Genomic DNA, 17,437 nt, shown 5'->3' with positions numbered 1-17,437 from the left:
CTGCTCCTCCTCTCCCCTGTATGTGTCCCTGCTCCTCCTCTCCCCTGTATGTGTCCCTGCTACTCCTCTCCCCTGTATGTGTCCCTGCTCCTCTCCCCTGTATGTGTCCCTGCTCCCCCTTTTCCTCCTCTCCCCTGTATGTGTCCCTGATCCCCCTCTTCCTCCTCTCCCCTGTATGTGTCCCTGCTCCTCCTCTCCCCTGTATGTGTCCCTGCTCCTCCTCTCCCCTGTATGTGTCCCTGCTCCTCCTCTCCCCTGTATGTGTCCCTGCTCCCCCTTTTCCTCCTCTCCCCTGTATGTGTCCCTGATCCCCCTCTTCCTCCTCTCCCCTGTATGTGTCCCTGCTCCTCCTCTCCCCTGTATGTGTCCCTGATCCCCCTCTTCCTCCTCTCCCCTGTATGTGTCCCTGCTCCTCCTCTCCCCTGCATGTGTCCCTGCTCCTCCTCTCCTCTGTATGTGTCCCTGCTACTCCTCTCCTCTGTATGTGTCCCTGCTCCTCCTCTCCCCTGTATGTGTCCCTGCTCCTCCTCTCCCCTGTATGTGTCCCTGCTCCTCCTCTCCCCTGTATGTGTCCCTGCTCCTCCTCTCCCCTGTATGTGTCCCTGCTCCTGGTCCCCTTTATATTGTGGTTTTACTATTAGCTCTCCCCCTTTTACACGCTGCTTCCCCCAGTCTGTCCCCTGTGATCACTGCATGATAATATCTCCCAGGTTACATTGTGTCTTTCCCTCCCCCTCCTGCTCCTGTCTCTCTCTCCCTCCTCCCACTTCCCTTCCTCTCCCTACATCAATAACCACATTTCCCAGTTATCTTCCCAGACATTTTCCTTTCTGTGTGTTTTCCCTTCAGTGTAAGATCCCTGCGCCCCCTCTCTCCTCGCCCCCTCATTCTGTGTGCACCCCGCTCCCCCTCCCAGCTGGGTGTGTGACGGAGTAGGGGAAAGAGACCACCCAAATATTAGCCCAAGAGACCTGTCCACACATCTTGTGGCATCTGACAATGATGATTGTGGCTTTCTGTAGCCAGGCATCCGTGCTGCCCAATCCCAGCCATCACCCCCATCTCTGCCGTTACCTGCGGAATCCCTGCCTGTCTCTCTAACATCACTGGCTGTCTCTCTAACATCACTGCCTGTCTCTCTAACATCACTGCCTGTCTCTCTAACATCACTGCCTGTCTCTCTGGCTTCCCTGCCTGTCTCTTTGTATCCCTGCCTGTCTCTTTGTATCCCTGCCTGTCTCTGGCATCTTTTTCTTTAGTACCTGTGTATCTATTTAGCATCTCTGCCTGTTTCTCGCCATCACTGTCTCTCTATCTCTCTCGCATTCCTGCCTTTAATATCCCTGCCTGTCTCCCATCGCCCTGTCTACTTGGCTTGCTATTTCCTCTCCCCATACATTGTTCCTGTATCTCCTCTGGGTACCTGTCCCTGCATCCCTGGAGTCTCTCCTGGGCATCCCCTGTCTCTCTCTGTACCTGTCTCTGCTTCCCCTGTCTCTCCTCTGGGTACCTGTCTCTGCTTCCCCTGTCTCTCTCCTCTGTAGGCAGCTACCCCCCTCCTGCATCTTCCCTCATCCCTGGTCCCTTCCTCCTCCCACCCATTCTCTCCTTCTGTCTATCACTCTCCCCCCAGCGTCCCTGCCTCCCTCCCCTTTTCTCACTGGATCGGGGGGAGAGATGTTCGTATCTGTTTGGTACGCAAAAAAAATGGGGAGACGCTTTATAAGCAACGTCAGAAAAGCAAAGAAACTGAGGCAGCCGGTGAGTGTGAGTGTGCAGGTGTGAGTGTGTGTGGGTGAGTATAGGTGTGTGATCACACTCTGTCACTGTGACGGCTTCTGCATCGCTGCAGTCTCCTATTTATCCCAGCAGATGCAGGGAGATCCTGGGAGACATCTTACTCCATGTAATTGTGCTGTATGCATGGGAGCATCGCTCTGCGTGCTGCTGGGGTGCTGCGCTGCGCAAACACCATTATCACTGCTGTCATTGCTGATGTTCTGCAGTATGGTGTGATATATTGTGGTGCAGCATAGTGTGATGTATTGTGCAGTATAGTGTTGTATATTGTGACGTGTGGTGCAGTATGGTGTGATATATTGTGGTGCAGTGTAGTGTGATGTATTGTGCAGTATAGTGTTGTATATTGTGACGTGTGGTGCAGTATGGTGTGATATATTGTGGTGCAGCGTAGTGTGATGTATTGTGCAGTATAGTGTTGTATATTGTGACGTGTGGTGCAGTATGGTGTGATATATTGTGGTGCAGCGTAGTGTGATATATTGTGCAGTATAGTGTTGTATATTGTGACGTGTGGTGCAGTATGGTGTGATATATTGTGGTGCAGTGTAGTGTGATATATTGTGCAGTATAGTGTTGTATATTGTGACGTGTGGTGCAGCGTAGTGTGATATATTGTGCAGTATGGTGTTATTTATTGTGATGTATGGTGCAGTATGGTGTGATAAATTGTAACGTGTGATATATTGTGACGTGTGGTGCAATATAGTGTGATATATTGTGCAGTATAGTGTGATATATTGTGCAGTATAGTGTGATATATTGTGACGTGTGGTGCAGTATAGTGTGATATATTGTGACGTAGGGTGCGGTGTGATATTTTGTGACTTGGTGCAGTATAGTGTGATATATTGTGATGTGTGGCAAAGTACAGTGTTATATATTGTGATATACAATGACATGTTGCACAGTGTAATATTTTGTGACATGTTGCAGTATAGTAGGATATAGTGTTATGTGCAGTAGTATAATATAATGTGACGACGTGCAGCAGTGTGTTATATAGTGTGACGTACTGTGTGATATATTGTGATGTATAGTGTTCTACAGTGAGACGTGTGATATATTGTGACGTACTGTGTGATATATTGTGACGTACTGTGTGATATACAGTATTGTGACGTACTGTGTGATATATTGTGACGTACTCTGCTTTCTGCTGCGGAGATGCAATGTACTAAGTGGTGATTTTTGTGCATGTAATATCGGAGTTACCGTGTGACTGTTACTTGTTGAGACACCATATTGTTGTTCATACGCCGTATTGTGACGTTTGTCTTAGATTTCATATCGTGACAGCTCTATATATGTCTTGTATTGGGACACCTCCGTCTGTGACATACTGGGGTAGATTACGTACATCAGTGATATGGGGGCACAGAGTGTGAGGCATTCTCTTTTCCTTCTGCAAGTTGTGTCATATGCTGGGAGGAACCTGGCGAGTTGTGTGTTCTGCAGTCCACACGGAATTACACAAAGTGATGTCAGTAACTGTGACATCACAGGGGGTATTGTGAATTCTCACAGGGGGGTCCCCGGCATCCGGTGCAGAGAGCTGCCCTCTGTTTGTGCGCACGCGTATGTCTGTATGTCAGTCTCTCTCTCGACAAACCTGGACAATTGGGAAATCTTTATTACTGGGACTTATTGTGGGGTCCGGACATTTTTCTGCCAAAAAAACCCTCTATAACTGAGACAGCTGCCTCTGGATCCTCTGTATCTATGAAGGCCACCTCTAGAACCTCTATAACTGAGGCGACCACCTCTAGATACTCTGTATTTATGAAGGCCACCTCTAGAACCTCTATAACTGAGGCGACCACCTCTAGATCCTCTGTATCTATGAAGGCCACCTCTAGAACCTCTATAACTGAGGCGACCACCTCTAGATCTTCTGTAACATAGACAGCCACCCCTAAACCTCTAACTGAGATGGTCACCTCTATAACTGAGACGATCACCTCTAGAACCTCTATAACTGAGGCGGCCACCTCTAAATCCTCTGTATCTATGAAGGCCGCATCTAGAACTGAGATGGTCACCTCTAGAACCTTTATAACTGAGGAGGCCGCCTCTAAAACTGAGATGGTCACCTCTAGAACTGAGGCGACCACCTCTAGATCATCTCTATCTATGAAGGCTGCCTCTAAATCTTCTGTAACATAGAGGGACACCCCTAAACCTCTAACTGAGATGGTCACCTCTAGAACCTCTATAACTGAGACGATCACCTCTAGAACCTCTATAACTGAGGTGGCCACCTGTAGATCCTCTGTATCTATGAAGGCCGCCCCTAGAACCTCTATAACTGAGGCTGCCGCCTCTAGATCCTCTGTATCTTTGAAGGCCACCTCTAGAACCTCTAGAACCGAGCCAGCCACCTTTAGATCTTCTGTAACATAGACTGCCACCCCTAAACCTCTAACTGAGATGGTCACCTCTAGAACCTCTATAACTGAGGTGGCTGCCTCTAGATCCTCTGTATCTATGAAGGCTGCCTCTAGAACCTCTATACCTGAGGCTGCCGCCTTTAGATCCTCTGTATCTATGAAGGCCACCTCTAGAACCTCCTATAACTGAGGCGACCACCTCTAGATCCTCTGTATCTATGAAGGCCGCCTCTAGAACCTCTATAACTGAGGTGGCTGCCTCTAGATCCTCTGTATCTATGAAGGCCACCTCTAGAACCTCCTATAACTGAGACGACCACCTCTAGATCCTCTGTATCTATGAAGGCCGCCTCTAGAACCTCTATAACCGAGGCGGCCACCTTTAGATCTTCTGTAACATAGACTGCCACCCCTAAACCTCTTACTGAGATGGTCACCTCTAGAACCTCTATAACTGAGGTGGCTGCCTCTAGATCCTCTGTATCTATGAAGGCCGCCTCTAGAACCTCTATACCTGAGGCTGCCGCCTTTAGATCCTCTGTATCTATGAAGGCCACCTCTAGAACCTCCTATAACTGAGGCGACCACCTCTAGATCCTCTGTATCTATGAAGGCCGCCTCTAGAACCTCTATAACCGAGGCGGCCACCTTTAGATCTTCTGTAACATAGACTGCCACCCCTAAACCTCTAACTGAGATGGTCACCTCTAGAACCTCTATAACTGAGGTGGCTGCCTCTATATCCTCTGTATCTATGATGGTGTCCTCTATAACCTCTATAACTGAGGAGGCTGTCTCTAGAACCTCTGTAACTGAGAAGGCCACCTCTAGAACCTCTGTAACTGGGATAAGTGCAGGTTTAGATCAGTGATATCAGAAAGGACATGGAAACCCGGCATGTACGTTTTGTTATTGAGGGGCCCATTTATCAAGCAATATTTGCGGCTAAATCCCCGAAAACACACGTTTCACCTAAATGTATCACAGGGGACCGCAGCAGGAATCTCTGATCCCTGCTGCGATCCCCCCCTGCAGTGCCTCCGGCCGCATCCCCCATAGGTTTCAATGGGGGATGCGAAGCTGCCCAATGTATCAACATCGGGCAGCCCGGCATCGCAGCCCTGGGCTATCGCCATTCTAATGTGGTGATAGCCCGTTGTAGCCTATGGCTACACATCGCACTGCCCGAGCGGCAGTGCGGTCAGTGGGGTCGCGCAGGGGGGGAGTCAGCGCATAACCGCGCATGCGCAGACCCCCCGGCTTCCAGGTCAGGGCTTCGCAGGGACGGGCTCCTTCCGGAGCCCTGTCCCTGCACCTTGGCAGATGATACATTTGGGCGAAATATTTGGGGTAATATTCCGCCCAGATCGCATTGTAAATGCTATCAATGATAAATGGGGGCCTTAGTATTTAGGAAGCTCTGTAACACACGTTCTATGTGACCTGTATAAGTGAAACCTCTAAGTGGATATATGTATAAATCCAGTTGAACCTGGTTAAGTGAGATCTCATGTGACAGCGCTTTTAGTATATACCCTAATGACTCATACTGGGGATACATTGCTCAGATGGAGGTGCTGTGAGGTTTTGTGGGTCTGTCAGGAATCGGGTCTCTGGTGTTTCCGGCTGTGGCAGCAGTGGGCCAGTGGTGGACGCTAGGAACTGGGACACTGGGGGTTAGAGGCATAGACCGTCCATATGAAGATCACTGGCACTGCGGGCACAGCTAGGTGGGGGAGTCACCGATGGTTTTCACCAAGGACCCCCGCAAGTAGGTTTGGTCTCCGCTGTGTGTGGTGGCGAGGTTGCGGCCCTCTGACCTGAGTTCCCCACAGCTAACTGGTCAGTCATAGGAGATGGACGTGACTAGTTGCAGTGAGCTTGGAACTGAGGAACTTTGTCTGCGTTGGCCTGGGAGGCCGGAGAGATGATAGTGGCTTGGGAACTGATGAGTCGTCGATGGCCTGGGAGCCGGAGGAGTGTTGACGACCTGGGAGTTGACACAGACTGTAGACGGCCGGGGAGCCGGAGGGATCTTGATGGCCTGGGTGTCGACGTGTTGTTTGATTGCCTGGGAGCTGACATGGGCAGTTGATGGCCTGGGAGCTAACACGAGCCACAGGAGAGTCTGTCTGGCCTGGAAGCCAGAAGGGTACGTCAGCCTGGGAGCCAATGGGCACTGTCGGTCAGGGAACCGATAGTGTATTCTTCAGCCTGGGAGCTGGGGATGGTAGCAGAATCGACCTGGGAGTCGATGCCGGCAGTGTCGACCTGGGAGTCAATGACTGCAGAGTCAACTTGGGAGTCGATAACAGTGTCGGTCTGGGAACCAATGGTCCTGTGCTGCATTCAGGAAACTGACAGTGAGCTGGAAGCTGGAGTTAATAGAACAGCAGCTATAGCAGGTGGATTTAACCAATGTAGTAGTAACAGCAGCAGCAGCAGCAGTAGCCACAGGATGAGGTTCACTGTAACACAGGGCTGGGCAACATAGCAAAACTAATGCAAAGCATCCTGGGATGTGTAGTTCATTAACATCTGGAGGGCCGGTGTTGCCCAGCCCTGCTGTAACAGATACTCAGGAGCCTTGGAGTCAGTCTCTGGGCCTGTGCTCTATCCTCTTCCCTTGGGAGCTGGAGATGGTAACAGTGCGGAAGGGAACCTGGCATGTGGAGAGAGCCAGGGAGCATTAATGACAGCAGGAGGCAGCAGCAGACTGTACAGGTAAAGCACAGGAACCCTGGACAGGAACCTGGAGCCTTAGGATGCTGACTTCTGGAGGAACACAGGGATCAGACTAGTTGTTCAAGGCCCTGAGCTGTTCTCAAGTGAATCCTTATATCCCCCTAGGTAGCTGGGGATTGGCTACTGACCACAGCAGCAATTCGGTCACAGCCAGGAGGTTGTGGTGCTGTGAGGTTCTGAGTCCTAATGACTCACACTTGGGATATATTGCTCAGATGAGGGGCTGTGAGGTTCTGTGTCCTAATGACTCACACTTGGCATATACTGTTCCGATGTGGTGCTGTGAGGTTCTGTGTCCTACTGACTCACACTTGGGATATACTGCTGTGAGGTTCTGTGTGTCCTAATGACTCGTACTGGGGATATACTGCTCAGATGAGGGGCTGTGAGGTTCTGTGTCCTAATGACTCACACTTGGGATATACTGCTCAGATGAGGTGCTGTGAGGTTCTGTGTCCTAATGACTCGTATTTGGGATATAATGCTCAGATGAGGGGCTGTGAGGTTCTTTGTGTCCTAATGACTCACACTTGTGATATACTGCTCAGATGAGGTGCTGTGAGGTTCTGTGTGTCCTAATGACTCGTATTTGGGATATAATGCTCAGATGAGGGGCTGTGAGGTTCTTTGTGTCCTAATGACTCACACTTGGGATATACTGCGCAGATGAGGGGCTGTGAGGTTCTGTGTGTCCTAATGACTCGTATTTGGGATATATTGCTCAGATGAGGGGCTGTGAGGTTCTGTGTGTCCTAATGACTCCTATTGGAAATATACTGGTCAGATGAGGTGCTGTGAGGTTCTGTGTCTTAATGACTCACACTGGGCATATACTGCTCAGATGAGGGGCTGTGAGGTTCTGTGTGTCCTAATGACTCCTAATGGAAATATACTGGCCAGATGAGGTGCTGTGAGGTTCTGTGTCCTAATGACTCACACTGGGGATATACTGCTCAGATGAGGGGCTGTGAGGTTCTGTGTGTCCTAATGACTCCTATTGGAAATATACTGGTCAGATGAGGTGCTGTGAGGTTCTTTGTGTCCTAATGACTCACACTTGGGATATATTGCTCAGATGAGGGGCTGTGAGGTTCTGTGTATCCTAATGACTCGTATTTGGGATGTAATGCTCAGATGAGGTGCTGCGAGGTTCTGTATCCTAATGACTCACACTTGCGATATATTGCTCAGATGAGGGGCTGTGAGGTTCTGTGTCCTAATGACTCACACTTGGGATATACTGCTCCGATGTGGTGCTGTAAGGTTCTGTGTCCTAATGACTCACACTTGGGATATACTGCTAATAAGGTTCTGTGTGTCCTAATGACTCGTACTGGGGATATACTGCTCAGATGAGGGGCTGTGAGGTTCTGTGTCCTAATGACTCGTACTGGGGATATACTGCTCAGATGAGGTTCTGTGTCCTAATGACTCACACTTGGGATATACTGCTCAGATGAGGGGCTGTGAGGTTCTGTGTCCTAATGACTCGTATTTGGGATATAATGCTCAGACGAGGGGCTGTGAGGTTCTGTGTGTCCTAATGACTCACACTTGGGATATATTGCTCAGATGAGGGGCTGTGAGGTTCTATGTGTCCTAATGACTCCTATTGGAAATATACTGGCCAGATGAGGTGTTGTGAGGTTCTGTGTCCTAATAACTCACGCTTGGGATATACTGGTCAGATGAGGGGCTGTGAGGTTCTGTGTGTCCTAATGACTCACACTTGGGATATATTGCTCAGATGAGGGGCTGTGAGGTTCTGTGTATCCTAATGACTCGTATTTGGGATGTAATGCTCAGATGAGGTGCTGCGAGGTTCTGTATCCTAATGACTCACACTTGCGATATATTGCTCAGATGAGGGGCTGTGAGGTTCTGTGTGTCCTAATGACTCACACTTGGGATATACTGCTCAGATGAGGGGCTGTGAGGTTCTGTGTCCTAATGACTCACACTTGGGATATACTGCTCCGATGTGGTGCTGTAAGGTTCTGTGTCCTAATGACTCACACTTGGGATATACTGCTAATAAGGTTCTGTGTGTCCTAATGACTCGTACTGGGGATATACTGCTCAGAAGAGGGGCTGTGCGGTTCTGTGTGTTCTAGTGACTCATATTGGAGATATACTGCTCAGATGAGGTGCTGTGAGGTTCTGTGTGTCCTAATGACTCATACTGGGGATATACTGCTCAGATGAGGTGCTGTGAGGTTCTGTGTGTCCTAATGACTCCTATTGGAAATATACTGGCCAGATGAGGTTCTGTGTCCTAATGACTCACACTGGGGATATACTGCTCAGATGAGGTGCTGTGAGGTTCTGTGTGTCCTAATGACTCGTACTTGGGATATACTGCTGAGATGAGGGGCTGTGAGGTTCTGTGTGTCCTAGTGACTCGTACTTGGGAATATATTGCTCAGATGAGGGGCTGTGAGGTTCTGTGTGTCCTAGTGACTCGTACTTGGGAATATATTGCTCAGATGGGGTGCTGTGAGGTTCTATGTGTCCTAGTGACTCGTACTTGGGAATATATTGCTCAGATGAGGTGCTGTGAGGTTCTGTGTGTCCTAGTGACTCGTACTTGGGAATATATTGCTCAGATGAGGGGCTGTGAGGTTCTGTGTCCTAATGACTCATACTGGGGATATACTACTCAGATGAGGGGCTGTGAGGTTCTGTGTCCTAATGACTCATACTGGGGATATACTGCTCAGATGAGGGGCTGTGAGGTTCTGTGTCCTAATGACTCGTATTTGGGATATAATGCTCAGATGAGGGGCTGTGAGGTTCTGTGTGTCCTAATGACTCACACTTGGGATATATTGCTCAGATGAGGGGCTGTGAGGTTCTATGTGTCCTAATGACTCCTATTGGAAATATACTGGCCAGATGAGGTGTTGTGAGGTTCTGTGTCCTAATAACTCATGCTTGGGATATACTGGTCAGATGAGGGGCTGTGAGGTTCTGTGTGTCCTAATGACTCACACTTGGGATATATTGCTCAGATGAGGGGCTGTGAGGTTCTGTGTATCCTAATGACTCGTATTTGGGATGTAATGCTCAGATGAGGTGCTGCGAGGTTCTGTATCCTAATGACTCACACTTGCGATATATTGCTCAGATGAGGGGCTGTGAGGTTCTGTGTGTCCTAATGACTCACACTTGGGATATACTGCTCAGATGAGGGGCTGTGCGGTTAGGGGTGAGATAATGACTCACACTTGGGATATACTGCTCAGATGAGGGGCTGTGAGGTTCTGTGTCCTAATGACTCACACTTGGGATATACTGCTCCGATGTGGTGCTGTAAGGTTCTGTGTCCTAATGACTCACACTTGGGATATACTGCTAATAAGGTTCTGTGTGTCCTAATGACTCGTACTGGGGATATACTGCTCAGATGAGGGGCTGTGAGGTCCTGTGTGTCCTTGTGACTCGTAGTGGGGATATACTGCTCAGATGTGGGGCTGTGAGGTTCTGTGTGTCCTAATGACTTGTAGTGGGGATATACTGCTCAGATGAGGGGCTGTGATGTTCTGTGTGTCCTAATGACTCGTATTTGGGATAAACTGCTCAGATGAGGTGCTGTGAGGTTCTGTGTCCTAATGACTCATACTGGGGATATACTGCTCAGATGAGGGGCTGTGAGGTTCTGTGTGTCCTAATGACTCGTACTTGGTATTTGCTACTCAGATGAGGGGCTGTGCGGTTCTGTGTGTCCTAGTGACTCGTACCGGGGATATACTGCTCAGATGAGGGGCTGTGATGTTCTGTGTCCTAGTGACTCGTAGTGGGGATATACTGTGCAGATGAGGGGCTGTGAGGTTCTGTGTCCTAATGACTCATACTGGGGATATACTACTCAGATGAGGGGCTGTGAGGTTCTGTGTGTCCTAATGACTCGTACCGGGGATATACTGCTCAGATGAGGGGCTGTGAGGTTCTGTGTGTCCTTGTGACTTGTACCGGGGATATACTGCTCAGATGAGGTGCTGTGAGGTTCTGTGTGTCCTAGTGACTCGTGCCGGGGATATACTGCTCAGATGAGGTGCTGTGAGGTTCTGTGTGTCCTAGTGACTCGTACCGGGGATATTCTACTCAGATGTGGGGCTGTGAGGTTCTGTGTGTCCTAATGACTCATACTGGGGATATACTACTCAGATGAGGGGCTGTGAGGTTCTGTGTGTCCTTGTGACTCGTAGTGGGGATATACTGCTCAGATGTGGGGCTGTGAGGTTCTGTGTGTCCTAATGACTCGTAGTGGGGATATACTGCTCAGATGAGGGGCTGTGATGTTCTGTGTGTCCTAATGACTCGTATTTGGGAATATACTGCTCAGATGAGGGGCTGTGAGGTTCTGTGTCCTAATGACTCAAACTGGGGATATACTGCTCAGATGAGGGGCTGTGAGGTTCTGTGTGTCCTAATGACTCATACTGGGGATATACTACTCAGATGAGGGGCTGTGCGGTTCTGTGTGTCCTAGTGACTCGTACTTGGGATATACTGCTCAGATGAGGGGCTGTGATGTTCTGTGTGTCCTAATGACTCGTATTTGGGAATATACTGCTCAGATGAGGGGCTGTGAGGTTCTGTGTCCTAATGACTCAAACTGGGGATATACTGCTCAGATGAGGGGCTGTGAGGTTCTGTGTGTCCTAATGACTCATACTGGGGATATACTACTCAGATGAGGGGCTGTGAGGTTCTGTGTCCTAATGACTCATACTGGGGATATACTACTCAGATGAGGGGCTGTGAGGTTCTTTGTATCCCAATGACATACTTTGAAGAAAGATGGGTCAGTGGAGTGTCTGTGAGGTTCTTTGGGTCCTAATGTCTTATACTGCAGATACAGTTGTGCCCATAAGGTTACCTACCCTAGCAGCAGAATGTGTGATTTCCGGCCATTTGTCAGAGAATATGAATGATAATTCACAAATGTTTCTGTCACTCATGGTCAGTGGTTGGGTGAAGCCATTTATTGTCACACATCTGTGTCTGCTCTTTTTAAATCATAATGACAACAGAAACTACCCAAATGACCTCAATCAAAAGTTTACGTACCCCAGTTCTTAATACCGTGTATGGCCCCCTTTAACATCAATGACAGCTTGAAGTATTTTGTGGTAGTTGTGGATGAGGCTCTTTATTTTCTCAGATGGTAAAGCTGCCCATTCTTCTTGGCAAAAAGCCTCCAGCTCCTGTAAGTTCTTGGGCTGTCTTGCATGAACTGCACGTTTGAGATCTCCCCAGAGTGGCTCGATGATATTGAGGTCAGACTCTGAGATGGCCATGCCAAAACCTTCACTTTATTCTGCTGTAGCCAATGACAGGTGACTTGGACTTGTGTTTTGGATCATTGTCATGTTGGAACGTCCAAGTACAGTACAGTACATGCGCAGCTTCCGGGCTGATCAGTATTTTCTCATTCATCTTGCCATCAATTTTGACCAAGTTTCCAATGCCTTTGTAGCTCACACATCCCCAAAACATCAGCAATCCACCTCCGTGTTTCACAGTAGGAATGGTCTACCTTTCATCATAGGCCTTGTTGACTCCTCTCCCGTTACGTTTATGGTTGTGGCCAAAAAGTAAAATATTGGTCTCATCACTCTAAATGACTTTGTTCCTTTGAAGCTTTGAGGCCTGTCTCTGTGCTGTTTGGAGTATTGTAAGTGGAATGCTTTGTGGCATTTGCGTAGTAATGGCTTTCTTCTGACCACTCGACCATGCAGACCATTTTTCTCCAAATGCCTCCTTATTGTGCATCTTGAAACAACCACACCACTTTATTTCAGAGAGTCCTGTATTTCAGCTGAAGTTGTTTGTGGATTTTTCTTTGCACTGAACATTTTTCCTGGCAGTTGTGGCTGAAATTTTTGTTGGTCTACCTGACCGTGATTTGGTTTCCACAGAATCCCTCACTTTTCACTTCTTAATTAGAGTTTGAACACTGCTGATTGTCATTCTCAATTGCTTGGATATTTTTTTTATATCCCTTTCCTGTTTTATACAGTTCAATTAACTTTTCCCGCAGATCCTTTGACAATTATTTTGCTTTCCCCATGACACGTCAGTGCAGCACTGGATGAAAGATGCAAGGGTCTTTCAGGAGACCAGAAACTTACTGACCTTTTATGCACACACTGATTACAAGCAAACAGATCACAGGTGAGGATGGTTACCTTTAGTGGTCAACTTCTGTGCATGTTATCAGGCCAAAATCTCCAGGGTATGTAAACTTTTGATCAGGGTAATTTCAGTAGTTTCTGTTGTCATTATGATGTAAAAGAGTTTGACAATAAATGGCGTCACCCAACCACTGACCATGAGTGACAGAGAAGTTTGTGAGTTATCATTCACATTCTCTGACAGATGGCCAGAAGTCACACATTCTGCTGCTGGGGTGTGTAACTTATGAGCACAGCTGTGTATAAGTCAGTGGAGGTGCTGTGGACTTGCTGCACTTCCCCTCCCCGTGTCTCTAGAGCACCTCGGCAAGGCTGTCATTCACACTTTGCTGGCTCAGTTTGAGGCAATCTCCTTCATAGCCTGATCACAACCACCACATTGATTTTCTGGATATTATTGAGATCAGTAATCCAGAACCTGTCCTATGTATTTATGTCAGATTGTGGCTTTAGCGTATCTTTGGCCCAAGGGACTCCCTGGCGGTGGACATTTGTGGTGGGGGATTGGATCACAGATGAATGAGTGGAGTATATAGAGGCCTGATTCATTGAGTCACAAATTGGGGCAGTATTAGCGCTCTACAAAGGGTGTGAATAAATGTTCCAGCTGCTGGGCTATGTATACAGAGGCCCAGCGGAGCCCTCTTAGCTGCCCGCAGCCGTGTACACCTTCGCAGCATCGATGCAGATCAGGAAAACTTTGACTCTTTAAATTGGTCTATGGTCACCCAGAATGGGCATCGTAACTGAGACGCCGGACTGATACACACCCTAAAATAGTACAGGTACTCTCACATGTTTGCGGCCATTCCCACAAAATGGCCGCTTCCTGTCAGTCACCTGTGATGGAATCCTCACCGCGAACGTAATCACAATTCATGTGCTGCAAATGCCCAGTTTACCCATAAAACCAATTGCAAAACGAATTCCATAGTGTACCACTATAAGTCAGGTCCAAAGTCTTAGAGAGCCTTCGGAAGTATCAGGAGTCTCACCATATTGTGGCCTGTCTCCATCACTGGGGAGGTCTCACCCTAATCTGGGATTCTCACCCTAATCTAAGAGTCTCTCCAAGAGTCCAGAGTCTAAAGCCAAGTACACAATACCCAATGTGTTTACTTGGCGGTTCTGTCGGCAACAGGGCAGGTCCATATATGCAAGTGTATACACACTTGCCGACGCCCGGGGGGGGGGGGGGGGATGCGGCAGCAATGCTAACAAAGACATGTTAACAAAGACCTCACTTGCCTTTACTGAACAGACAAGGGAGGGGCACAGTAAATTCTGCATTACAATTAGAAATATTGAGTAGTTACAGACAGTCAAAATGGTTGTAAATTCCTTCCCATAGAGATAACGTTGACGTTTCTTCAGGGCCCGGACTATGGCTAAACACTCCTTCTCGATAGTGGCATCGTCTACCTCTCGGTCAGCTAGCTTACGAGGTAGTTACACGATTGGGTGTTCCCGATGGTCTTCTCCCACCTGGCTCAACACCCTGAAGCGCCTGTCTGCACAATAAATGTTCTGTTGTAGTCAGGGGCAGCCAACACCCGGGCTCTAGTCAGCATGTCTTTTAGGGTGTTGAAGGCTTTCCCACACTCAGGGGTCCATTCAATCTTCAGAGCATATCTCTTTTTTGTTAAGTCTATTAGAGCCTTGGCCACGGTGCTGTAATGTGCTATGAATTTTCTGTAATAACCAGCGACTCCAAGGAAGGCCCGCACTTGCTTCTGGTTAACATAATGTCTCCCCCCAACCCAATGGCTTAGGTACTGAACTTCAGCCTTCCCCATCTGGCATTTAACTTGGCGTATGGTGAGTCTGGCCTGTCTGATCCTCTTCAGCACTTGTGCCACACTAATTAAATGCCCAGGTATGGATGAAGATGGTGATGTCATTGAGGTAGGCTTGAAGGAATTTGCCTCTAAGAGTGAACTAGAATAAGGCCCCATGTGCACTGCTGGGGGCAGATGTAACATGTGCAGAGAGAATTAGATTTGGGTGAGTTATTTTGTTTCTGTGCAGGGTAAATACTGGCTGCTTTATTTCTACACTGCAATATAGATCTCACTTTGAAGTAAAACCCCACCCAACTCTAATTCTCTCTGCACAAGTAACATCTGCCCCACCTGCAGTGCACATGGGGTTGTTTATCTAAGAAGGATTTGTCAGAAAGAGGGAACTAGAATAAGGCCCTAAGTAAGAGATGACGGTCATTGTCAGACCACAGAAAGCAAGAGGAAGTATGAAGGGACAGGAGGTTGGAGATGTATGGCACTGTGGATTTAGAGATGGCCCTGTATGTGAGGGTGAAGAGTTTGAAGAGGGTTCTGTATATTAGGGAGCCAGGGAAGTGTATGGGGCCTTAATACTGTAGGTTGTCAGTACTTATAGAACACACGCACATCTCTCTCGGAAAGCCGCTGGGAATGCTGTAAGATATCAGGTACTGTACGTTTGTGATGAATCTAGTAATGGAGAAGTAGGATACCGGCGTGCATCTGATTCCCATGATACTGAGATCTCATCACATGAGTGTAACATCCCAATGTGAGTGTTTGCGGAGCTTTCTCACTGTGATTGGTCCTTCCTGTCACTTCCTCTCCCCCACTACAGCAGAGAGGCAGGTGGCCCCAGTCCCCAAACACAGGATTTGGCACAACCAATGGTCTCTTACATTGCAGTTCCAGTTGCTTTTCAGGATTAGGTATAAAGCGGATAAGATCCCATAATAATAATAATGGATTTTCTGTAAACTGCAATATGTAATAGATATTTTCGTACTCTTTTTCCCTTATTTCATATATATCACAGTTACAGATGTGTCCCGCTGTGTATAGCGGCTTACTGAGTGGGATTGTGATACTTACATATGGTGCAACCAGCTCCCATTAAACACCACAATGGCTGCCACCAGTCCCATTGCAGTGAATGGTGTAGCGGTAGTGGGCATACGCGGGGGCTCTGCTAGGCTGCGCATTGCATGCTGTGATGAATATGCACCAGAGCTGTAATCTGTACTATCAGGCCACTTAATGCGCATGATTCGGACCTGCTCGCTAGCGATCCGTGCCGCCCCGGTGAGTGCACGCTACCATTCACATGGGAGCATTTCCTGGCTACTTACCATCCAATGATATCTCCTACTGTGCCCGGCACTCACACCAGCCACATGACCCAGGAGTCACACGGGGGGCTGCTTGTATCATGTGCCTGCACCAACAGGCAGGGGTATGGCTGCGTTCCACCCCGGAACACCTGGCATATGACCGGCGAAGGCTTTCCTTCACATGGTCTGTATGCAAGGGGACCCCGCACACTGTTCCATACGCATGCGCGGACTATCAATGTTCGAACGGGTTGCGAATTTGCAGCCCTCCGAACACATCTGAATTGTAGAGGGGTCTAGCAATGAGAGAGGCGCTAAAACACGAAACGGCCGTCAGGGTATACACTGGAGGAATGAAACATCTGAATTTTAGAGGGGTCTAGCAATGAGAGAGGCGCTAAAACACGAAACGGCCGTCAGGGTATACACTGGAGGAATGACACATCTGAATTGTAGAGGGGTCTAGCAATGAGAGAGGCGCTAAAACACGAAACGGCCGTCAGGGTATACACTGGAGGAATGACTTCTATCCTGCGTTCAGCTACTGCCTGCTAGACACTGGGGGAAATTTACTAAAGGAAATTTTTAAAAAATAGGTGTATTTTATTAAAGCTGATATTTATATAACCAAAGAACAATAAGTGAAATGCGCAGTTTACGTACTTATTCCGTAACTTGCGTACCCTTTATTCCTATCTACGTGCGAACAAAACGTAGCGCAGCGTAGCGTACCTTTTCCGTGTATTGTACACGCTGAATCAATAACAGTAATGGGAAATCCCTTCGCAGTACTTAGTCTCTAATCTGCAAATACCTTTTAAGGACAATGTCCGTGATATACGTTATCGCTAGATGCGAATAATAGACTAGACCACGATATAACAAGTGAGGAGATAGATTCTCCAAAATAGTGTATTTAGTCCCTAGCGGACAAAAGGGGATTACAGAAAGAAGAAAATACAGGATAACACGCGATACAATTATCTAACAATAATAAGTATACTTTAAAACTCTAACAAAGGAACAGAAACAGATACAACTATAATCAGCCACATTACACAGAATAGGAATACAAATGTTACCGTCATGGAATAGCGCAGCGCAGTCCGGTCGGAGCTCGCTATATTCAAATAGAACTATAGCCCGGGTCAATGGTGAGGGGATAACAGCAGTGCCAAAGTGACCGAGCC

At 48.0% G+C, this 17,437-nt stretch overlaps 1 protein-coding gene across 7 annotated transcripts in view; it reads left to right on the top strand.

The window, feature by feature from the left end:
- Window positions 1–17,437, top strand: part of DLG4 (discs large MAGUK scaffold protein 4) — a 282,808-nt gene that overhangs the window by 196,214 nt on the left and 69,157 nt on the right. The window contains exon 1 of one of the 7 annotated variants that reach the window (XM_083185901.1): window positions 1,015–1,761. The exons of 3 other annotated variants lie outside the window; for them this stretch is intronic. In XM_083185901.1, coding sequence (XP_083042027.1) covers window positions 1,678–1,761 — 84 coding nt within the window. In that variant the 5' untranslated portion in view covers window positions 1,015–1,677. Of the gene's footprint in view, window positions 1–1,014; window positions 1,762–1,885; window positions 1,907–17,437 lie in introns of those variants that run through there. 3 more of the 7 variants (XM_083185904.1, XM_083185903.1, XM_083185902.1) reach the window with 3 other exon arrangements.

The sequence above is a fragment of the Crinia signifera genome, chromosome 4, assembly GCF_055691185.1.
Source record: "Crinia signifera chromosome 4, ASM5569118v1, whole genome shotgun sequence".
Taxonomy (NCBI): Eukaryota; Metazoa; Chordata; class Amphibia; order Anura; family Myobatrachidae; genus Crinia; species Crinia signifera.
The sequence above is the reverse complement of the archived record's forward strand: the minus strand, read 5'-3'. Positions and strand labels throughout refer to the sequence as shown.